This window comes from Lontra canadensis, unplaced genomic scaffold, assembly GCF_010015895.1.
Source record: "Lontra canadensis isolate GAN:19392208 unplaced genomic scaffold, GSC_riverotter_1.0 scaffold63, whole genome shotgun sequence".
Lineage (NCBI taxonomy): Eukaryota > Metazoa > Chordata > Mammalia > Carnivora > Mustelidae > Lontra > Lontra canadensis.
The window spans coordinates 1600490-1624305 of NW_022631057.1; the positions used below are offsets into that span (position 1 = coordinate 1600490).

The window sequence follows — 23816 nt, forward strand, 5'->3', positions numbered from 1 at the left end:
CAGACATTTGTAATTCCCGTTGCTCCACTAAGCTTTTAGGTAGCTCTGTGAGGTGGGCTGAGCAGGCGAGCGTGCTCTCACAGATGAGCAAACCAGAGACAGGGACATCCACTGATCCGACAGCAGCCACACAGCTAGGGGCAGGGACAGGACTGCGGGCACTGCCCTCACCCCCGGCCCAGAGCTCTTGCCGCCCTGCGGAGCCGGCTCCCTTCAGCCCCAGCACCCGAGCAGGGCGAGGCCTCTGTCTCTGGCGGAGGATACGTACTGTTTCTTGTTGGCTTTTTTGAGCAGCGCGGGCTCGGAGCTGTAGGAGGACTTCCCTTTGCCCCCGATGCTCAGGCAGCTGGAGCAGCAGCCGCAGGGCCCGGCGGCCAGGGGCCCCTGCTGCATGGGCACCAGGCTGCTGCTGATGCGGAGCGAGCCGTTGACCAGGCAGTTGAGGGACCGGCCCCCGGGGGCCGCCGGCCGGGCGCCAAGCTGGCAGGGCAGCCGTGTCAGGGCGGGAAGGGCCGCGCTCTGATCCAGGGCCGGGGTCTCGGGGACGGTGATCTCGGAGGAGCCGGATCTCGAGGCTTCTGAGACTGGGGTGCTGGGTGGCCTGTTCTCCACCTCTGGGCGAAGGCCTGGGCTGTGCAGGTTCATGTGCAGCTTCCTCATGTGGTGGACCACAGCGGCCGCGTTGAAGGCTTGCTGAGGAGACACGAGACCCGCCTCTGACCCTCTGCATTCTCGCAGGGCCACGGGGCTCAGGCTTTCCCTCGGCCTGGCGGCTTCGGCCTCTTGAAACTGATGTGCTCACATCTCACTTCAGAGAGGGTCCAGGGAGGCCCAGCGGCTGCCAGGAAGCCCCAGGGAAAGCCCCTGGCCAGCCCCGCCCCAGCTCAGCCTCCAGGGGCCCAGAGCAGCCCACCTGCCTCCTGCAAAGGGCCACTTACCCTCCACTTGCTCTTGGCAAAGTTCTTCTGGATCTGGAGACTGACTGACGGGTAGATGTCCCGGTGGAGGGCTGTGTTCCCATCAATCCTGTGGGTGTAGAAGGGAAGCCTGGCTCAGTGGGGGCCGTGCGTGCAGGACCAGCTTAAGCCGAGTGCCGTGCCTCAGAGGAAGGGTGGCCCATGGCAGGAATGGGCTGGAACCAGGGCTCCTCTGTCATTATGGGTTCCATGCTTTGGCAAAACCAAAGTCTTATTTTATAGTCGGTGGGCAAACTATGACCTGTGGGGCAGATCTACCTATGGCCTGTAACGAGGTCTCACTGGGACCCAGACACTCCCGTTCATTCAAGTAGGAGCTGTGGCTGCTTCCATGCGACAAGGGCAGACTGAGTCGTTGCCTTATAGACCGTACGGCCAGCTAAGACTAAAATACTTATTTTCTGGCTTCTTAGAGAATAGGCTTTCTGGGCCCTGTGTCAGAGGGTGCTTGGGTTATCACTATCCTTTAGCTCAAAACTTTCCTCAGAACGCACCTCCTCCAGGAAGACTTCCTCAGTGAGGCCTCCCGATACAGGCCTCCTTCTTCCTGATCATCCATCTCTACGTGCTCCTCAGATACTTGCCATTACATGGCCCAGGACTTTCTAGGTACCAGGGGCACAGAGTAGTAACAGATGGGACCCTCATCCCTGGGGTCTTCCAGTGGAGCTGTGGAGTCTTGTTCCATGCCATGAACTTGAGTAATTCATGGTAAGCTGTGTAATTGCTAGAGGGAGGTAAGGAGGTGAACCGGGCCTACAGGACCCAGGGCTTCAGGCAGGGCAGAAACTGCTCTGGATCCTCATGGATGCTGCATATAAGGCAAGAGGCAGGACATTCTAGGTGGTGAAAATGGTGTGACCCAAGGTATAGGTTGGAAAGAGCTTGGGATAGGGAGTAGGAGAGGGCAGGAAGAGAAAGAGAGCTTTGAGGCCTTTCTGGAACAGAGAAGGTGTGTTGGGACTTTGGGGAAATGCAGGTGAAGGTAAAGGGTCAGGCCAGATTAGGGAACACGTGAAGAGGCAGAGGAACCTAGGCTTGCTGTGGCAGCAGGTGGGCACTATTACAAATCCTGAGCAGGGGTGAGCATGAACAAAGGCTAGAGCACGCTCACTTTACTGACCGGTTCCTTTGTGATTCTTTGCCAATCGCCTCACTTAGAGCAGGTTTTGACCCCACAGTGAAACGATGCTCTTCAGGACAGGGCAGAGCTGCCTACTCCTGGGGCCTCTTGAGTAGCTAGTACTGAGTACTGGATCCTAGTACTGGTAACAGTGCCTGGCTGCGTCTGTCTCCTGGCCTTGACTAGTGACACAGTAGCCACTCTGGGGTCGGAACCCACTTCCTTAAATGCTGTCTGCACCTCTAGCTGGACCGGACACAGGCGTCCGTGCTCCTTGCGTGCTGGAGAGCAGAGAGCTCAGGGAAGCCGACTCTTGGGAACCACCGCTTGAGTGAGTCCTCATGGTCTCTGGGGAACCACCAGGCTAGGGGCCGGAGCTCAGCCCACCCTCACTCACCACGGGTGCCTCAAGGCCTTCTCGCAGGTGTACCGTTCATTCGGGTCCTTCTCCAGCAGGTGGCAAATAAAATCCTTAGCTAAGGGGAACAATCAAAGACACAATAGGGACCAGGTTTCGTGACTGATGGAAACTCACTTCCGGGCTGGTGGGTGGCAGCGAATGCATCCTTAGCTAATCTTCCAAAGAGGCAATTTTAAGACTCTTAAAAGAGAGAGAAAAAAAACGAAACCCAAACTACCTAACAGCAGCCCACCCTAAACCACCAAAGAGAGACTCTCCATGGCCTCCCCCACACAGCACTGCAGATACAGCTCTTCTCGCGAGGCCCCGCTGTGCCTGCAGGTCGCAGGGGTCTGCCTTTGCACCGCTCAGGCGCCGGCAGCCACGAGTGGGCACACGTGAGGGCAGCCTCAGCCCTCCACGGATCTCCACTTAATGGACCCAATGACTTGTAACGACTGCCTCCTCTCACACACGCAGACGTCGCAGGCTCTCAGTCTGGTTATATAATAAAGGCAAAACTTGGCCTTGGTTTTGCCACTTGTGCCTGGAACACTCCCTTGGGCAGGCTCTGCCCTCCTGGCTCCTCATCTAAACTCCCCTGCACTCCGCCCCCCTCTCCTTGCATCCCTGTGGTTCTGTCTCCAGGAAAACAAAAGCATGAACCTGAGATGCGAATAGATTATTTGGCCTTTGAGCCAGATGAAGATTTCTCCACTCTCCTTGGCAGCCTGTTCTAGAAGATTCCCAGGGGACTTTCAAGAGCCAGGACTGTCATCCGCTGTTAAGCCTTTTTTCTCTTGGAAGCCTTTGCCTTGAGCCTGTTGTCTTGTCCTTCACACCTGCTAGCCTTACCTGACTCAGAAATGTCATCCCAGAATGGAGACTCAAATTCATAGTAGCCCTCCTTGATCTTCTCGAAGAGCTTTGACTCCGTTTCTTCATAGAAGGGGGGATACCCACACAACCTGCAGTGAAACAGGAAGGAGTTACACTGCTAACAACCCCAGTCTCTCCCCTCTGCCCGGCCTCCACTGCAGATCACAGGCAGGAAACAGGACCCCCAACCAGCAGTAGGAACAGGATCTGCCTGATTCTGGAATGATGCAGGCCCCATCAAGCAACTCTGGAGGGCCCCTTTGTGCGTTATTCCCCCCAAAGCCACACTGCCCCTGCTATACCTCCCCGACACTTAGAGGATGTATAAAATACCTTTAAGAGAGATAACAAAACATCTGCTTGAATGTACGTTTCGTGAGGGATTTTTAAGGTTATTTTGTTCTTTATTCTTTGGTACCTACACCAGTGATTAACGCAGAAGAGACGGTCAATGAATTTTTGTTGAGTACACGAATAAAGGAGAGTAGTTATTCAACATAAGGTTAGTAAATAAAAAGTTGAGTCCCTGCTAAGGGATAGATATGGTATTTTCCTAAGAGCAGAGTCATCCGGAGGTGAGGAGGGATGGTGGGGGAGGGTGATGAATAGGTCTGGAAAGGAGAGGCCAAGACGATGTGAGCAGGAACTATGACCCGGTTCATTCAGGCCATCACTTTGCCTTGGGCAGACTTGCCCAACCTGAGATGGGAACATTGTGCCCACTTGGCTTCTAAGCTTGGCTTGGCCTTTCCTTTCTTCACTGCTCGCTCCATAGAGCAGGACTCAACACAGTTATAGAGACTAAATGGGGGTGGGGTGCAGGAAGAGACAGAAGCATATGGCTAAAGAGTGGGTTCACACTGAACTCTATTGTGATAACCTGGTGGAGACCAGGACGGAAACCTTTGGAGCTGTGTGCATGGTAAGTGTGAGTGTGTGGGCATGTGCGCGTGTGTGTATGTGGATGCACATGTGTACACGCACATGCTTTGAAGGTGGGTGTTGCTTGAGGAGCTAAGATAAGGGAGGGGAGAAAAAGGATGAGCTGTTCTGAGATTTCCCAGGAACTGAGCCAATGCAGGCTTCTACTCACAATATGTAAGTGATGACGCCAATGGACCAGCAATCCACAGCCTTGCTGTAGGGTTTCTGGGCCAACACTTCTGGAGCTGCAGCAAACGAAAGGTAGAGTCAGGGATGGAACAAGAAGAGAGGGCTGAGAGGTGGGGGTCAAAGGTCAGGAAGAGGATTAGAGAAGCAGACTAGGAAGCTCCTGGGATGGTAGTGTTTCTGTAAGAATGAAAACTTTCCCAGGGCAGGGACTGGGGCTCTCCCATCATCCTGAATCTTCCTCCGTCAGCCTGGAAGGTTCCCATGACAGAGCCTATGACTCTTACATCAGACCGGGGCTACATCTCTCCCATCAGACTGAGTACTCTCTGAAGGCAGGTCTTTGTCTCCCCATGCAGATAGTGTGTCCCAGGGCTGGGGCTGTGTGTCTCTGTTCAGACAGGGACATACGTGAAGTAGAGGCAGTCTCTCCCGCTAGACTGGGATCTCCCTAGGGGAGGAGACAGAGTCTTCCACATCAAATGAGGAGCTCTTAGAGGGAAGTGATAACTGTCCTATCCATCTCAGGTAACTTCTGCTGTATCAGATCAAGAGCTCCATGAGAAAACAAGCCATGTCTTCCCCTGACTGGGAGAGTAGAGAGTTATCTTCTGAATTCATCCCAGATACCAGGGCTTTGTACTCGGGAGGACTCAACACCTACCGACTGACCTCTTTTTGAGGGTGAGACTAGGTATTTCCTCTGTTATGCTAGAGGTCACCTTTCTGTGTGCCATCCTCAACCAGGTGATGAGTGGCTAAGAGGGAAGTAGGCAGGAGGGGATGCTCTGAGTATTAGTTTTCTCTCTATGGATCTCAGGAATGTTTTCACCTGGTAACTTGCTGGCTTTTACTTTTTGGGGGAACTTCAGAACCTCCTGTTTAGGGAGGAGGCCCCATCTCTACCAGTTTCTTAGGGAATATATTTGGGGGAGTACACCTGGGTTCCTCAGCTTCAAACTCAACACTATTCCTCCAGGATACTAACAACTGGGGCACTGAGGTCTCTTCTGGGCATGGGAGAAAGGAAAAGGGGTGCCTAGTGTCAACCTTTTGGCAATCTAACCATCTCTGGTTTTATGCTTTTGTCTCTGCCCCTCATCTAGCCAGAAAGCAAAGCAGGATGTCTGTCTGCAAAAATGATAGCTAAGTATAGGCAGGAGCTGTGGGATGGCTCAGGGGTAGGCTGTCTCTAAAGATGCAGGGTTTGGGAGCAGGAGGGGTAGTTCCAGAGATACATGATCTACCCTTATCCTCATAGTTAATGCTCTACTTGGGTTGCCTTTGAAGTTGAACCCTGTATCCCAATAACCACCCCTCCCCATGAAATAATATCCATGAGGTTGAACACAGCCAACTGGTCAACCTTCCTCCTCCTCCCAGACTCACCCACATAGCCTGGGGTCCCACAGGCAGTGGACATGACTCCACTCTGTTCCATCTTGGACAGACCAAAGTCTGTGATCATGATCTTAGAGTTCTCTTCAGGGGTTAGGTACAGCAAGTTTTCAGGCTGTGGGAGAAGAGCGGTATCATGTAATGTAGGATATAATCATCTGAAATACAGATTTCTTTTCCTCTCCTGATATATAATTTCTTAGGAAGCTGTGCTCTGGGCTCCTGACTTGAAGGTCAGGCTCATCTCCCCAGTTCTTTCCTCCTTCCTCCTACCTACAGCCCCCTACTCCATATCCAGTCGCTCTGTATTTTGCTCATGGCCCTCATGTTGGTCAGCTTTATAGCCATTAAGGTACTACACCCACCCTCCCCGCATCCCCAACTACCCTAAGACTGTTTCTTGAGGGGATCAAACCATGGTTAATTGTCTCTGATTTCTCTAAAGTCTAGTACATGCTTGGTGCAACATTGACACCCCCCATTAAGTATTTCTTATATTTGATTTTGACTGTGGCTAGGTTCGAGAAACGTGGATTATCTTGGTATCCTACTAGGGTGAGGCCCCATGGAAAGTTCAGGAAAAGGCTGAGATGAAAATTAGCAATGATTGTTCAGTCATTTAAGTTTTGTTTAAGGAATCCGAGGGCAGAGGGGACCTTAGGATTCTACTGCTCCTACCCTCTCATTTTACAAGGCTTTGGCTGCCCATGACCCAGGCAAGCTTCCTAAAGGGTCATTCTCTGTGTCCCACTGAGGGCTCCCACTTTGGCACCTTTAAGTCTCTGTGGACGATGCCATTCTCGTGGAGGTATTTCACTGCTGACAAGACCTGCTGGATCACCAGGCTGGCATCCTTCTCTGTGTAGACACCCCGCTCCAGGATCCGGTCAAAGAGTTCCCCGCCAGAAACACTGTGGGCATAGGGGCAAGCGCAGGAATCCAGGTCTTATTTCAGGTCAAAGGGACATAAGTGTGTTGCTCTGTAGCCATGAAGACACAGCTGTGGTGGAAGAGGCAGGTGCCCATGGCCTGGGCAGGGAGGTCTACTTTAGTCTGAGAATAACTCCTTTGGGTGCTGGAGTAATATCAGGAGGGAGTCATTTCTTTGAGCCAACCATTGCCCTCTCCCTGGACCCTCCCTTAAAATGCAAAATGCTCCTGGTTAGAGTCAAGCAAGTAGCCCCAATCCCTTTGTGAACACATTCTTAGCTGCCTACATTCCTGGCCCTAGGACCCAGGGAATCATGATGAAAAGGAGAGATGAGACTGAAATCAGGCCAACGCAGGACAGAGATGGTGTACAAAGGAGACCAACTGTGCTTGTGTCGCGATTTCTTTCCTCATCGTGAAAAGCTGGGCTACCTAAAGCCGGAATCATGGACGGAGCTATAGCAGTATTTGGAGACTCTAGTGGTATGGCATCTTAGGACTCAGGGGCTTTAAGATCCAGTCTGCCCCTGTCTCTTGAATGCCATCTACACTTCTTTGGCCAAAAAGTTCTATAGTCCATAGTGGAACACCACAGAGGGAGACCACTCACTACCTCCTAAGAAAGACTGCTTTATCTTTCACCACATTCTCAGTATTTCTCTATATTATGATGGAACCTACTCCTTGCAGTTTCTACCTGGGGACACCACATCCATCCATGGGCCACACAGAACAAGAATACCATCCTTTCACGTGAATCCTTTCCAGTATATGAAGGCAGCGAAAGGCTCAGCTGAGGCCCTCTCCAGGCAAACATTTCAGCCTATGTCAACCATGAACCAGGGCTTCCAGTTCTGTCACAGGCCTGGACCCCTTCTCACTGTCCCAGGACACTGGCTACGGACATGCACGTGTGATAGGACCATGCGGTAAAGAGGAAGGAGAATTTCTCTAATCAAAAGGCATACCACCCTACTCCTTTGTTTCTGTCGAAAGCTCTGGGCTCTGTCACAAGAGCTAGAGGCCCAGGGGAAAGATAGTCTTTATGCACAAGGAGGAATTCCTGACTTGGAGCATCTTGGGTCCTAGCCCTGGTACTCTCATCAGCTTTGCCACTCTTTGGGGACAGCTCAATCTGCCTGCTTCCCTGCCTCCCCTACTGTCTTAATGTGGGCTAATCCTGTTGAACTGGCCTCATTAAGGTGCCACATGGTCCCTGCTCACTTGTTAGTGCTGTTCTGCCTCCCCGCGCTCCCCCCCCCCACCTCACTCCCTTGACCACCTGCTCCCTCTAGTCACTGAGCCTCAGGTGAGCTGAGGAGTTAAAAGGCTGCTTAGGCCTGAGTTAACTCATCTGAGTATCTGAGGAATCAGCCTGTCGGTCAAAAATACTGCATCTAGCTACAGAGATTGCAGAGTGGGGTGTGTGTGTGTACTTTATAAATAGAAGTTTCTCTGAGTCCAAGGCTGAGCCCTCAGAAGCACCAACCAATGCCTACAGCATTCACTCCCAGGCAGAACTCCTATTTATACTTGACGGGGATGTGCAGACTTTTCTAGTGAAGTGCCATCTCTGTCCCACAGATGGGCACACACACGGTCACAGCTTGTTTTAATGTTGGATGGATCTCTTTCGAGAAGGTCTTTTCTTTAAATATCAAATTGAAATCTAGGTACCTATGGTTTCTAATCCCACAGTAATTTTACCCTGGAGTGGCATTAAGACATTAATTTTTATTTCTTTTTTAAAGATTTATTTATTAGGGAGAGAGAGAGAGAGAGAGAGCATGAGCAAGCAGGGGGAGGAGCAGAGGGAGAGGTAGAGAGAGAATCCTCAAACAGACTCTCTGCTGAGCATGAAGCCCAGTGAGGGGCCTGATCCCAGAACCCCGAGAACATGACCTGAGCGGAAATTAAGAGTCGCCCACTTAGCCGACTGAGCCACCCAGGTGCCCCGGCATTAAGACATTTAATATTCAGTGTGATGGACACAGACAGACTGGTCAAAATGGACTCTGGCCATGGTGCCAGAGAAGGGTTCTGGAGGTGCCCCGCCATGCCAGGCATTATCCCTTTAGCTGTGGGGTTGTGGGAAGGTCCAGAAAGTCTGAAGGGGGTGGCTGGGATAGCAGGGGTAAATGAATAAGTTGGAGTCACAGCTGCTCACTGACTTGTAGAAAATATTTTTTAACAACTGGTAAGGCTGTATTGGTACAGACCATTTCAATCATCAGTCCTAGATTTACCCCTCAGTCCACACAGAACATGTTTGTGACCAGAAGCATACTTAGCCTGAGAGAACTCTTGGCATTTGAGAGCTTCTTTAGCTAATTTTTGATCTTATCTTTTGAATCCCCATACTCCCCTCACCACCTCTAGGCCTCCCAGGCCCCCAAGACACCTGTGGAGGAAGTGGGTCACCTTTCACTTACAGCTGCATGACCAGGTAGTAGTGAGTGGTGCTCTCGTAGATGTCCTCTAGGGTCACGATGTTTTCATGCTTGATCCTGGGGGGACATGTAAGGCTCATGGTGAGTAGTATGTGGTGTAGGTGGGTCAGACAAGGAATGGACACCCAGCCCACTGGACTTTTATTTCTGTTAGAGACTTCTGATGACAACGTTTAGGAAGAGCAGATCCTTGTGAAGACTTCTCAATAAAAAAGCAGTCACAAAGAAATCCTAGAGAAAAGATCCCAGGGTTGTATTCAATCCATATTTTTGAATGGATAATTGATCATCCTGCCTTCAGGGAACCAACATTTTGTCACTTCCCCAGAAAACTCTTTAGACTTTACCAAAAGAGAAAGTTAAAAGAACTGAAGAAGGCTACGAACACACCCCAAACAAAATTATTTTACAAAACGGGTATTGGATCTCCTTCAGAAATATCCTTGAAGGAAGTGGACTGCAATAGAAGAGAATCAGGTTAGCTAAGCCTCCTCATGGGTGACCATGGAAGGAGTTTTGCAAAATTATTATTCCAGAATATTGTGAGGAGCAAGGAAGGTGCTGATTTCTGGGGTCAGTTCTGTGGGATGTTGTGGATCAGTAATTCTCAACCAGGGGCTCTTTTGTCCCCTGGGAGACATTTGGCAATATCTAGAGACATTTTTGTGGTTGTGACTGGGGAGGAGGGAGGCGATAACTGGCATCTAGTGGGTAGAGGTGGGAATGCTGGTAAACATCTTACAATGCACACAGAGTAGCCCCCCAACCCAGTAAAGAATTTAATACTTTTCTCTTTTATACTCTTACTGGTCTACCTGAACCCAGTTGCTTCTCTTTCTTGAATCCAGTCTTCCTGCTTCCACATGATCTTGCTATTACCTTCACTTGTATCCTCATCTTTTGCTGAGATTATTGAGGAAGTGTTAGAATTGGTCTCCCATCCTCTAGGCGCTCATCAAATCCATGTTCCACCATCCTTAAGAGGAATGGCTCTAAAATAGACATCTGATCATGTGAGCCTTTCCTTAAAATCCTTTGATGACTTTTCTTTGCCCACAGAATAGAGTCAGCGCTCTTTATCATGGTATCCAAGACCCTTCATCATCAGGTCTCATTTGATCCATCTCCTGCCCCTTGATGGTCCTCACTCTAAGCTCAGGGGGTCCCAACACTGACTCTTCCCTAACGTCCTCTGTACGTTCACAGTTCTATGTTAAAGTTTATGTTACCCTCAGCCTGAATTCCCTTTCTGCATTGCCTCTTCTGTGTCCATCAAATTCTACTCCTCTATCAAGGTTTCTTTTCTTTGAAAATGTACCTAATACCCACCCCATACTCATTAAGAAAAAATGTAGGCAAAACAAATCTCTGTCTTCTCTAGACTTTGCCTTCTGCTACCGCTGGCTCATGCTCAGTGGGATTAGAGTTTGTTATGGGCACTTCTGTCCATGCCCAGAAAATGTGAGCTTCTGAAGGTAAGGGATTTTTGCAGCCTCATTCTTGTGCTCCTGATGCCCAATACACTTTTGGCATACCACGGGGTACCACAAGGCTTTATTATATGGGTCCTGCTGTTACCATTTGATGGTTTGTTAGTGTGGCCTCTGTCATGATGTTTGGGTGCTGAACCTACATTTGCTTTGGTACAATCCAGGCTAATTTCCAAATCTTATTCTGCTTCCTTAATTACTGATTCTTCCTGGTATTGGCCCTCAGTTGATTTTTGTGCCTTCTGGCTAATTACTCTCTGGTGTACATGCACAAACCAGGTCTGGTGCCAGCTGGTTGCTAATCAATTTGCTGTATGCCTTTCCCACCGTGCCCACCCCTCCCCACCAAAATCAGCCAAGACACCTGTCTGGCTAAACTTAGCCGACTGATCAAACGGACCCATCAAAGCGATGAAAGAAAGCAACGCCTTTAGGTGTGGAAATCAGCTTCAGTCCTTCTCGAATGTAATTTGTGAAGGAAATGTTGTGATCCCACAGTTGTACCTGGCCAATACTAGGACCCACTCACTTTTTCAACACGGCAATCTCGTTCTCCAGACTGCTGTCCCGGAAGGCAGGTGACTTCTTGATGCACTTCAGGGCAAAGAGCTTCCCCGTCAGCCTTTGCTTCACCAGGAAAACTTCTGAAAAAGCTCCTCTAAGTAGAAGACACCAAGAAATAACAATTAGTACTGGCTGGCTCGGGAACGCTATCGGAAGCAAAACCAAGGGGTAGATGAAGGATGGCGTGGCTGGTAATTAGTTTCCATTGTTACTGTGGGGACCTGAGGAGCTGTATCGAGGGCAGAGCCTATCTGACAAGCCCTGGGTCCTTTCTTTCTAGAAGGAAAAGTTTCTACTACAGACACAGAGACTAGCCGGGTGCTATTTCCTGATCCTATAATTTGCGAAGGACTCCCAGGGACTCGGCTTTGGTTATGGAGAAATTTCCATCTGGCCGAACCATTAAAGAGGGGCCACTGCAGAGCCAATTTACTTGCTTGTTCTAGCACGGTGGAGTGTGGCACACTGGAAAGGCAGCTGGAGGTAACACTGGGGACAGGTCTCAGGCAGGGATGGAAAAAAACTCCAATCTCTGTTTTCGATGGTGGTAATTACCCTGAACTCATTATCAGATCCTAAGGGGAGCTGAGCACCCTCTCATTCAGTAGGATCTGTGAGAAAGAAAGACAGGACCCCAGCAGCTCTGGGAAGGTTTCCTGAAGATGGAGAAGCTGGAATCCAATGGAAACATAGGGTAGGATTCCAAAGAACAGCATTTTTGTTTTGTTTTGTTTTGTTTTGTTTTGTTTTTTAAAGGGACCTCCGAGACCAGGCTGGAGCTGGAGCTGTAGTTAGCTAGCAGTGGTTGCTGGAGCCCAAGTGCCTGTAAGTGAGGACCTCAGCTTTGCGGGTGACAAGTCACTTAACTTCTATAAACCCAGTTTCTTGATCTGCAAAGGGGGAGTGTCCGTAGTAGCTGATTCACAGGGTTGTTTATTTAGAAGACTAAATGAATTAACATATGTAAAGTGCTTAAATGCATTGCTGACATCTGTTATACTGCATGTGTCAGACACTATTATTGTTATGACTATTATTATTTGAATACCATTAGGGAGGACACCTGGTAGTGACAAGAGGCCATAGAGTGTAAGGAAGGAAACTGCTGAACCATCCTCTCCCAGGCCATCTGGGGATTCTAGAATGGAGGCCCAATAGCAGTGAAGCTTGAGCAGGGACTCTGAGAATCTGCATTAGAAAATACTTGGTGTTTCCTGGGTCTGAGCTTCCTGTTTCCCCCAGCTGCACTCAACTGAGTTAATCAGAGCCTTCAGAGCTTCCTCTATCCAGTCATTCATTCCTTCACTCATCCCTTCAATCAAGATTTATTGAGCACCTACTGAGTCAGACACTGGAGATAAAAAGGTAAGTGTTTCTGGTCTTAAGAGGCCTGTAGACAAGTGAGCAACACAGACAAATGAGCCATTAACATTTGATGTGAAAGTTGTTATTAAGCACTCAGTGAATGCTTATTCAGCTGACAGACCCTCTGCGCTAGCCCTCGGCTGAGTATCAGTCTAGCGCAGAGTCTGGTGTGTGAGATGGACACGGACGGAGAAGCAGGGGGTGTTGGGAGACCACAGACAATGAACGCTGCAGACAGGGTCTCTGCTTGGCTCTGCTATTAGCAGATGCTGGTCACCTTGGAGCCACTGCACATCTTCATCCAATAATTATCACAACACTTCTCCCCAGCAGAGAGAAGCTGGAAACAAGGGCACTTTTTTCCTAGTGTGTGCAATGTGGTCGCTTGGAGTAGCTAAGAAGCACGTAATTAATTCCCGGCCTTCGGGCTTCAGAGCACCCTGAACCCAGTGTTAAGGGGTGAATGGGAGTCAGCCCAGTCAAGAGCTGGAATGGCTGTCCCAGGTGGGGGTGAGAGGGACTAGCACGGAGGCACAGGAGAGCAGGGCGGGATGGGGCTACTGGGGCCCAGCACCATTTGTGAACTATGAGACAGGGGACAAGGGGGAGAGTCGTAAATGTGCAGGAGAACCAGGTCCTCTGCCTGATCACATACGGAAAATGCTAAAGAGATGTGTGGTGGATGGCTGGATGGAAGCCTGGAAGGCTGGATGTGAGAGAAGTCTGGCCTGGGATTAGCTGTGTGTTCTACTCATCTGCAGATCCCACTTTCCCTAGTGTGAAAGGCGAGAAGTGAACCACACAGCCTTCAAGGTTCCTGCCGGCTGTGACTTTCCGGGACCCACTTTCAGAGTTCCCCCCTTTCACCTGTACACACAGGTGGCCCCCCATTTCAAAGCTGACACCCACCCTGGGTCCTCTTGTGGAATGAGATCAAATTGAGGCCTTCCTGGGGGAGTCATTTATATTGCAGTGTGTGTGAATGGCGCCTCCTGGAGTTGTGCAATGTCGTGGCAATTCAAAATGGTGCTATTGCCCTTCTGCCTCAGGCTGCTTTGTATAGTGCAAGTGCGAGTGTGTGCGAGTGTGTGTGTTGCATGTGGCACATGTGGTGGGGCAAGGGAGAGCAATTACAAGACTTAATTGTGCTGTTGGTCAGACTGCGGAGCAGAGGGAGCGGAGAGCTAGTTTTGAGCAGTTAATGTTGCTAGGGTCAGAAGGCAAGACAGGTCGAACCTCTAGAGCCAGGAGTGCTTTACTGCCATAGAACTTGTCTGCCTTTCCTGCTCTGAGGAGCTCTCCCCTCTTGCTGGGAGAGGGGACGGAGGTTCGAGGAGAAAAGCCTCTTCCTGCCAGTGGAAGGAGGAGGGCTGGCAGCTGGTGACATTCTCCCTGCTACAGACGAGCTCTGCCCAGTCTCTCTCCCTTAGGGCCCTGGAACTGTGGGTGACCTCCGGGCAGAGTCAGTAAAAGCCTTCTCTCCCTGGTGGGTTGTTCCAGAAGAGCTGAGGGCTACAGAGAAGGAGGCTTTGTCCTGAGATTCTGGGGCATCGTGCTCAGGGGAGTCTGCTCTGCCCACTGCTCCCTTCCATTCAGCACCTCCCCTTAGTAACGACATGGGGTCTGCAGCCTGGGGTGGCCTGGCCCACCCCTGGGGCACTGCAGGGGTGCCTACTCTTTAGCTTTTGTTCAACTGTTGCAACAGCTGTCACCTGCCCCCCGTCTTGTCCCCTCAGTTCCCCATATCAGGGCGGGGCTGGGTAGGTTAGAGCAACTGAAAGCATGTAAAACAGAAATTCCTGTCCCCCCGGTCCTGTCCCCTTCCTCAAATTCCAGGGCGGTAGGTCTGGGACTGGGAATCTATATTTTTTTGTGGGTTGGGAGGACCTACATAGGCTAAAATGCTACTAGGGAATTACTATTAACTCTCTTCAGTGTGGCAATGCCAATGTCTCTTGAGTGCATATAGAAGAAAATGCCTTTATTTTTAGGAGACGCAGACAGAAGGATTCCAAGGTGACATGTTATGATGTTTGCAACTGTTTACAAGTTGTTCAGGGAAGTTGCGCTCACGCGCACACGTGTGTGTGTGTGTGATGTGTGTATGTAAAACAAATACAGTGAAATGTCAACGATTGTTGAATCGAGGTGGCGAGTATATTGGTGGTTCAGGTACTATTATTTCACTTATTCTTTTTTTAAACTTAGATATTTTCACAGTTGCAAGTTAGAGAGCTAAGCTCCCCCGGTGACTCTGATGTCCCTCCAGATTTAGGACCTCTGGGCCGAGCTCCACGAGAGCAGCAAGTGTCTGGCTTTTGCTAGTCCCACAGCCCGCGTCTGAGCAGACCATGAATAAGCGCCTGTCAACCTGGGCATCCTCCCTTCCTTCTCTTGGTTTTTGGGATTCTTAGCAAATCATTTCCGATTCACGCATGAGTCTTATCCCTCTCTCCTGCCAAAAATCCCCTCTAGCCACCCCCATCTTGGCAAGGGTCCTTGATGGAGGGCCAACACTGTGATGACCAGCACCAGTGCCGAGCTCCTCCTGGGGGGCTCAGACCCCGACACTTGCCTGAGCAGGGAGAGCTCTGGGGGGGGGTCTCGTCTTGGGGCCGGGCCTGGCTCCTCTGCGTCTACAATGAGAGTGTGGGCAGCTGTCACTGCCCGAGGTCACTGACTCCTGGCCAAGGCAGAGGGAGCTAAACTTAGCCCGAATTGGCTCAAGGGAAAGCTTGCTTGAATGGACAGCCTACTCACTGCCCCTCACTTCCTGGGGCCCAATTAGCCCAGACTAATTAGCTGGCCAGCCGGGGTCCTGAGGCTACGGAGCTGGGGGCCTTGGAGCCGTTGGCAGCCTGCGTCAGAGCCTGAGCCCCCCCGGAGGAGAGGCAGGACTGAGCGGACAGTCAGCTCCAGACAGGCTGTCTCTGTTCCTCCAGCCGTGTAATCGTTGTCAAGGGGCAGGCGCAGACACTCCAGAGGCTGGTAGGAGTTTGGACTACGGCGTGACTTTATTTTTCCAACATGGCACTTAAATACAGAGCAGAGAGGATGGTGGTGGGGAGCGGACTCCAGCGTGTGTCCCGTCAGCTCTCTGGGCTCCAGAAGCCCCTTTTCCTCTGTCTACAGCAGACAGTGGGGTTGGCTGACCTGCTCGCTGCCAGGGGAAATAAAGAAGCTGGAGGAGGAGGCCCAGGAAAGTCCTAGGGCCACTGAATCTCTGGAAGGGTTCCAGAATGCCTCTTTCCTGCCACGGCAAAAAGCCACAGGTTGTCCCAGACCTAGAAGCAGGGTCCCTGGGTGTGGGCCAGGGTAGAGAGCCTAGGGAAAGGGCTGGTATCCCTGCAGGCCCCAGCGTACAAAACCACGGTAGCTTCCTCTGCTCAACCTACCTAGTCCCTTTGAGCTGCTGAGATGATGTCCCAGCAGCCTCAGTCCCAACTTGTCAGCTGCTGCTGGCCCAGAACAATTCTTTCCAGGCTCCCCCCACCCCCACTCAGCGCACAGCCCCACTGCCCCGTCTCTCAGCCCCGGGACTCACGATCCCAGCACTTCCATGAAGATGAAGGTTTTCCGGATGTTCGTGGTCTGTTTCTTCCAGGAGCTGCAGTCATCATCTTCCTTTCGACCCATCGCCTCCAGAGTTGAAGCTTTGGGGGAAGCTGTGAGGAAGGGGAGAAAAGGTCTGACAACTAATGTCTCAGACAGGATGAGAACATGGCAAAAAGAATAGAAAACACATCTTTTACGTAATAACTAGAATGAAGGATTAGGAGCAAAACCTGGATAATGGGCAAAAATAACACTGTTCTCTCCAGTTGCTTTTTAAAATTACTACAACAGGGGCGCCTGGGTGGCTCGGTGGGTTACATGTCTGCCTTTGGCTCAGGTCATGATCTCAGGGTCCTGGGATCGAGCCCCGAGTTGCCCCCAACCCCGCACTGGGTGCGCTCTCTTAAAAAAAAAAAAATCTAAAATTGCCAAAACAAATGTGTTGCACGTCTATTACCTGCCCACTGTACTTGCTGAACACTCAAGGAGTTGAGAGTCTAGTGGTGCAAAGTCCACTTTGTACGTATGTATTTAAGGGCAATAACGCACACACGTATGGATTAGTACACGAACATCCACCCCGGGGGGGATCTGAGCTGAGCTGTTTCCTGTGTTTGCAGGAGATGGCCAGAGTGTTGATTCAAACCCCGGAATCAGCCTGACGTCCTGTCGGTTACCACCTGTTGTATCCATTCTCCCACCTCCCCAGTGATACTTACTGCTACCTCTCTCCTATTTGTTCTGGGCTAAACGAAAGGCATCATTCGATGAACGAGCATCGTTTCCTCCCAAACTCCCACAACATTAGTACAGGGCTGGAGAAACAGTTATTCATTAAAGTCTGAACTGAATCTTGTCCTCTTTGTATCGGGGTTCCAGAATTGCCATATTCATTCACCCGTGTCAGCAGCTGTGATGTGCCTAGTGCCGGCCACGTACCAATGATGGTTCTGTCTTGGGACTGGCAGGCTCCAGAGGGCATGCAATGAGCAAAGGAAGTACCCCACGTGCAGTGACGGAGTGTGGGAAAACCGTGGAAGAATAAAAGCTAGGTTTGTAAGAGGGAAAAATGGGGATGGTCACCTTTAGAGAAAGTCACAGAAGGGCCTATAGTTGGTCATGTTTAATCTGGGATTGGAAGTGTGTGCAGGAGCCTTCCAAGGATGGAGTGTGTGTGAGGGAGCATTTTGGCAGACGGAGTGAAATACAGGAGGTCAGCGTGGAGGCGGGGCAGGAACAGAGCCTGAGGGGATGGGAGAGACAGTGTGGCTGGAGCCAGGTGTGCTCTGCATGACTCCGGGCGGTGAGTGGCAAGGAAAGGAGGTAGGGGACCGACCACAGAAGGCCTTATCGGCTCTGCTAAAGATACTGGATTTTCTTCTAAGGAGACCACAAAACACGGAAGGATTTTTAGCAGAGCAGGTACACCCCTGACGTTTCAGAGCTCACTCCAGCTGCTCTGAGGAGAATGGGGCGGGGGTAAGAGTTGGTACATGGAAAATGGGTGGGGGACAGATGTGCAGGAGAGAAATGGGGGTGGCTTAGATCATGCTGGCAGTGAGGGAGAAAAGGGGGCTCAGGTTACATTCTGGGGTTCTGATTATACAAGGTCAGGCGATGTGCCCACAGAGGGTGAGAGAGGTCAAGGCTAGCTGTCCTGTTTCTGGTAGGAGGATGGGGGGGTGTTGCCCTTAGTGAGTCAGTGAATACTCAACAGAAACATGTTCTTGGGGGTGGTTGGGTGGGTTGGGGGGAATCTCTGTCCCTTTGGGCCCTCTCTGCCCTAATAGTCTCTACTACAGGCTGACACTGAGTGTCTGTTAGGGGTGAGGGAACATTTCTGCCAACACCCTTTTCCCCATTCTCCTTGGACCTAAGAAGTAGGAAAATATGTCCAACGGATGCATCTCTTAGGCAATGCCCTTCCTTCCCCATCAAACAAACAAACAAACAAAAAACAAACAAAAAAACGCCTGTAGAATCCATGGTCTTCTGATAGCCTCAACACAAAGAGGTTTGTGCCTCCACAATTTAGCATTGGGTAAAGAGCGGATTCAACCTGAGTTCAAATTCTGCTGTGGCTAGTTGCCACTTGAATGGCCACAGGCGAGTTATTGACCTTTTCGAGTCTATTAACTCATCTGTAAAATGGGGACAGAGCCCTCTATGGTCATGGTGAAGGGTAAATGAAATAGTGGACATAGAGACTCAGCACATTGCCTCCTGTGTACCGTACAGTTGTGATAAAGATGATATTTGTGGAGATACAGAGTCTATGTAACCCCCGTCTGGAGGACTCATGGCATAAGTAGATTCTAAGGGATAGAGGGAAACTGCTTCTGCATTCAGACACAAGTGTGAGGCGTAAGCCCCTGTGCATAAAAGGAACATGACTTGAGGGAGGGCCTTGCTGGGCAGGAACAGGTGGCAACAGACTGACAGTTTTGGTCTGAGTGGATCCTGGGAAGGAGATGGGGGAGATGGGTGCACACATCTTTGGTTGCACCATCCAGGAATGGGGGAGGTTGGTGACACAGACGGGTGGCTTCTCAGGACCCTGCTAGGGAGAAGCCATAAGCAAGTCTGATTGCAACCACACTGAACGGGCAGGACGTAATCATGGGGCAGGCCTAGAGGGAGGAGGTGAGTGAGAGGGGGTGGCTTGACCTGCAAGATTCCGGAAGTTCCCCAGGGCCTGTGGGGAGCTGGAGCCTGTTCGTTCCAGAACACGGTAGCTCAGTGTGTGGGTCCCCCCAGCTCTGTGCTGAGTGGTCTCATGCTGTCAGCTTGAAATTGGCTACAGTGGGAGTAAATGCCACAATCAGGCTTCTGCCCCATTCATCCTTAAACTCCGTCATTAAACATTTATCATCTCACTTCTGCCCAGGGCCCTGGTGAGGGGACACAGAGCTGCTAGAGGGCCTATTCCCTGGGGTCCAGAAGAAGACAGCATTGATCAGGGCTTCTCAGGAGAAAGTAAGTGGCTGGGAGCTGGGCTTTCAGTGGAGGGTGTCAGCAGGATGTACCACAGCCCACCTGAGGCCAGCAGTCATCCTTGGGTGAGCTCCCAGACAATAGGGATCTGAGGTCCCTGAGGGGTCTGAGGCCCCCTTCTCCTCTATCTACAACCGAGTCGAGTAAGCACCTTATAACATAAAATGCCCCTTTGAAGTAGAACAAGAGGAGGAGAAGCCATCTCAAGGCTGTGTGTTCTCCTGGAAGAAACTGAAGTAGCTCAATGAGACTGTGGAACCTGAGGTGCTATAATGATCGAGTTCAAATTTAAAGTTCTCCATTTCCTTTTTCTGCTGCCTGGTGAGGGTAGGACTTAATGAGAAAGATTTTATAGGAGATGAAGATGCTCTATTCTCTTTGTTCACTTCTGTATTGCGTGTAAACTCTCAACCTCACTGTATACTAACTGGTGGTGGATATTATGAAAAACGTGAGAAAAGTTACAAATTTCTTAGCATTTGGTATGTTCCAGTGCAGCCCTGGCATTTTGTGCTTGTCTTTTCAGGCCCGTTTGTGGAATTTGCTCCCCTGGGAGGGTGGCGGCCCAGAGGGACACAGTGACCCAGGCACTAGCCAGAGGAGGACCTGCCAGCAAGGCCACAGCAGCCTGAGCCCTGATTTGGAGGGCGTAGTCCACAAGGCACAGATAAATGAACCCTGACTGGCAGACTGCTTTGGGGAAGAGAAATACTAGAATCAAGGGCTATCTTTAGCCAGATACCATTCTGCAGATTCTTAGCCCCAAATCTGGCAACTTCCACTTATCAGTGCGGCTGGCATCTGCGCTTGGACCAAGTGTTTGTTAGCGTACACACTGCAGCTGGAAGTCTTGAAGAATGTAGGGGATCGGGACATAGGGGTGGACATTAAAAGAAGTCAAATCAAAAGGGTCAGTCTGTGTCCCACTGTTTCTTCCACTCTGTCTCTCTCTCCCCCACAGACTGGCAGGGCTGCAGATGACGCTTTTCCAGGTAAGGACCCAACCAAGTCTCTTCTTTCCAGCTTGGGGACCATCAGCTGGGTGTTCATTACTCCCCCTGCTGGAGCCCCATGGAATGACGGGCTGCTCTCCTGAAGGCACGACCACCTCATTAGCAGCTCTGTACTCACTGTTCCTTCTCTACCATCTCTCTTAAATAGCTTAAAAACATAGTATTCTTAGCTAAGCTAGGCTATAAGAAAACATCTTTCCCGCCCACCCCTCCTCCCATACACTCAGTACCAACAATTTAGCTCTATCTTCAGAACAACGTGGAGAACTCGGGGGCCCGGATCTGAAACCCCCAGTCACTCCTGCCCCTCCCTGACCTCAGAGAGGTCCCCAGGCCCCAGCCCAGCACGGTGGAGCTCTAACCATGGGCTCTCAGAGGGGCAGCCCACAGTGTTTCTGCATCCTGTTTCTTTCTGTCAAAGTCCTCCCCCTGCTCCCATGACTCCTGTAATCTAGGTTCTTTCAGAGAAAAAGAAAACACATTCTGAGCAGCTTGCAGCCCCAAGATTGCTGTCATTGTTCCCAAAGTACTCCCACCTCCCTCCTTCCGGCCTCCACTTCCACTGGGCTTCAAGGCGCAGGAAGAGCCGAGTTACCACTGATTTCACAGGTATAGCTCAGGAGAGGCTGTGGGCATTGGCACCTGTGACCTCCACTCCTCAACAGGGCAAGGCCCTCGAGGAAATTCTGCAGAAATGACTTTCGGCCAAGGAGACCACCTTATTCATGGGGCCATCTTTGAGGTGTGGAGATAACACTCCTTCGTTCCCCGCTGGACAAAACGCGGACATTTCTCAAAAGAACGTGCACACGGCTCTCTGCCTGGGGCTAAAGCCGTGCAGAGGTCAGTTGTAGGTTGTCGGCGGATGTCTGAGTTTCCCTCCCTTGTGGAGTGCTGCAGGCGCCCTGTGCTATTCACCCGGAATCCCTAGTGCCTAGTACTGAGCACAGAGAGTTCAGCCTGCCTGTGTTAAATGATTCAGTGAGGAGGAGAGGCCAGGGACGAGGGTGGGTTGATCAGAGAGTTGGGCTTAAAATAGGGACATGGTGAAGGATGGACTCTTTACTTTGCTCTAGAGAGAGACCTCTAGCAAGAAGACCACTAGCCTAGGAAGGGCAGGCCTTGGGGCCTCCTCTCTCAAGTTCTCAAGGTCAGACCCTGTTTAGACCACTGCAGCAGGACAGGGCAGAATGACCACAGAGAGCGGAACCACCTTGGCTCCATTGCCAGCATCACCACTCAGGGCCTGGGCCTGGTTCTTGGTCAACAGCACTTCCCAGGGACACTCGAAGAGGCCTTCCCTGACCATTCTATCTGGAGTCAGCCCCTCTACCCACCCAAGTCACTCTACCACGTGAGCCTGCCCCTTGCTTCTGTAAAGCCAGTGACAATCTGAGATGCTCCTGTTTATTTGTTTGAGGTCACGTCCTCAGGAGAAAGTAACACCAAGCGGACCAAACCTTGCCCGTCTTGTTGTCTCCCTGGGGCCTAGTGCAGCACCTGACTCCCAGGTGGTGCTCAGTCATAGTTTTCGGGGTGGTCTTCCTGCTCTGTTGGGGGACAGTTCCACAGCTGGGGAGGAGACTGTGGAGGGAAAGTTATTCCTAAAGAGCAGGCCAGGTAGCCCTGAGGGAGACGCAGCCTCTGAGCGCCACCCTCTCTGTGCTTCTGGGGACAGGCTGTGTGGTGTGCGGTGGCATCCAGTCTGGCTGTTTATGAGGTGCTGCTGACAGATGCTTAGGCCCCGAGCCCAGGAGGCAGGTGCCCTTCTCATGCTTCTTCCATGGCGGATCCCTGTCCTTCTCTCCTTGCCGGGCTCCATTTGGTTACAGGAACAGCACTAGCAACACACAGAACTCTCAGGCAGATGACGCCTACCTTCTGTGTCCTCCTCACTGTCATCACCATGCCCCAAAGATGCCAGGTCACCTCAGGACCCCACACTGCCCTGGAGCCTCATTCCGGCACCTCACTCCTGCCCACCATGCTCCACACGGCCTCTTCACCGACAGTTTCCTATGTGGAGTCCCAGCTGCTCTGAAGTGCTTATTAGAAGAATCAGCTGGACTAGCAGCTTCAAAGTCCCCCTTCCTGATAATATATCTGAGAGCCTTGGGTGCACCATGTTTTAATCCAGGAATTCTGTTCCATTCCATTCCATTCCATTCCATTCCATTCCATTCCATTCCATTCCATTCCATTCCATGTGTGTTTCCCAAATCCGCAGCAGGTTCCTAAACTGGACAGGAACAACCCAGAGGAGATGGAGAGAAGGGGAGAACTTGGAGGAGCACTTTCAGCCCACAGATAATGGCTCTCAGCTCTACCTATGGGAAGAGCCACTGTGCCTTGGTTTATGCCCTCCCTTGGGGCTTCTGGGCAAGCAGGTATAAATCACTCAGGGCATGGTAATCAGGCCTCCGAGCCTTCTTGAGGGACCATGTCTGGCTCTCTGACTGATCTTAGTAGAATCAGCCCACCCTAAGACTGCTTTGTGGTCTGCTTCCAGGCTTTTCCATTTCTTGGGAGCATGACTCAGAGAGGCTTGTGGGTCTTGGGAGGGAGGTTATCAGTTGGATCATCTTTCATAAGAATGTGCTCTGTGCCTCCAGGCTGGGGCGCACGGAGTCACGGCAATATATAAATCACTTGGTTATAAGGGGGTAAAAGGCTAACGCTGGGATGTTTTCTTGCCCTGAGCTCCAGTTTCCCGGACTCCGGCCTATATTGGAGTTGGTGTCATCCTTTGGATTGACAGGGACATTAGAAAGAGCTCAAGTTCTTGTCCCGGTTTTGACTTGGTACTGAGGAGCTATGCAGCCCCAGGCAGATCATTGTCCATCTCTGGTCTGCCACATTTCTCCTTAGTGAAAAGAGGAGATTGGAATAGATTAAGGTTCCTTGAAGTTTGTTTTTCAAAATCTTAGTCCCAGAAGACTGTCCGTGTGCAAAGCGGATTTGCTGCTCCCTCTTAGAGATTCATGGCCCACGACAACTCTTAAAGACACTTGGTTAGTGCTGTTTAACCTGGCATCCCCCCAACTTACTGGACTGTGGAGCTCTTTCCTTGGGTAACACCCACCAGCATCCAGGGGATCTAGGGTTGCCCAGAGCCTACTGTGGAAAACAGAGAGACTGGCCGTCACTGATACTTAGTGATTCTCCATGGGTTTGAGCAACACATGAAATTTCCAGCAGTGTGCTGCCCTCAGTCACAGCACTGCTCTCCTCATGGTGTCAGAGGCACGTAGCTAGGCCTGTGTGAGCCGTCACAACCCATTCCCATCTCACCAGCTGTAGCTCAAGCCCAGGCCCTGGATCTTAAAGCCTCTTGGAGACTTCTGGATGGACAGAACCTCCCCAGAATAGGGCCTCCAACTCCAGCACCCTCACCAGGCCTGTGTCTCAAAGGCAAGCACTGCATGCCAGTTTCAGTTCACAAAATCACTGAGGAAGGAGGTTTTACAATGGACTCCTGCAGTTTATTTCAGGTTCAAACCCACATTTAAGTTTAAGCAAATCCCTCCTGCTACAGTGACAAGCCAGAATTCACATGTTGCTTAAGATT

The 23816-nt window shown here is 50.9% G+C and overlaps 1 protein-coding gene across 2 annotated transcripts in view; it reads right to left on the reverse strand.

Annotated features, from left to right (window-relative positions):
- Positions 1-23816, reverse strand: part of CAMK1G (calcium/calmodulin dependent protein kinase IG) — a 28293-nt gene that overhangs the window by 1376 nt on the left and 3101 nt on the right. For both annotated transcript variants that reach the window (XM_032878123.1, XM_032878122.1), the window contains exons 2-11: positions 16231-16351; positions 11287-11415; positions 9250-9324; positions 6660-6798; positions 5879-6002; positions 4473-4548; positions 3356-3468; positions 2498-2576; positions 939-1026; positions 269-693 (exon numbers count right to left, since the gene is read on the reverse strand). In XM_032878123.1, coding sequence (XP_032734014.1) covers positions 269-693; positions 939-1026; positions 2498-2576; positions 3356-3468; positions 4473-4548; positions 5879-6002; positions 6660-6798; positions 9250-9324; positions 11287-11415; positions 16231-16322 — 1340 coding nt within the window. In that variant the 5' untranslated portion in view covers positions 16323-16351. The remainder of the gene's footprint in view (positions 1-268; positions 694-938; positions 1027-2497; positions 2577-3355; positions 3469-4472; positions 4549-5878; positions 6003-6659; positions 6799-9249; positions 9325-11286; positions 11416-16230; positions 16352-23816) is intronic.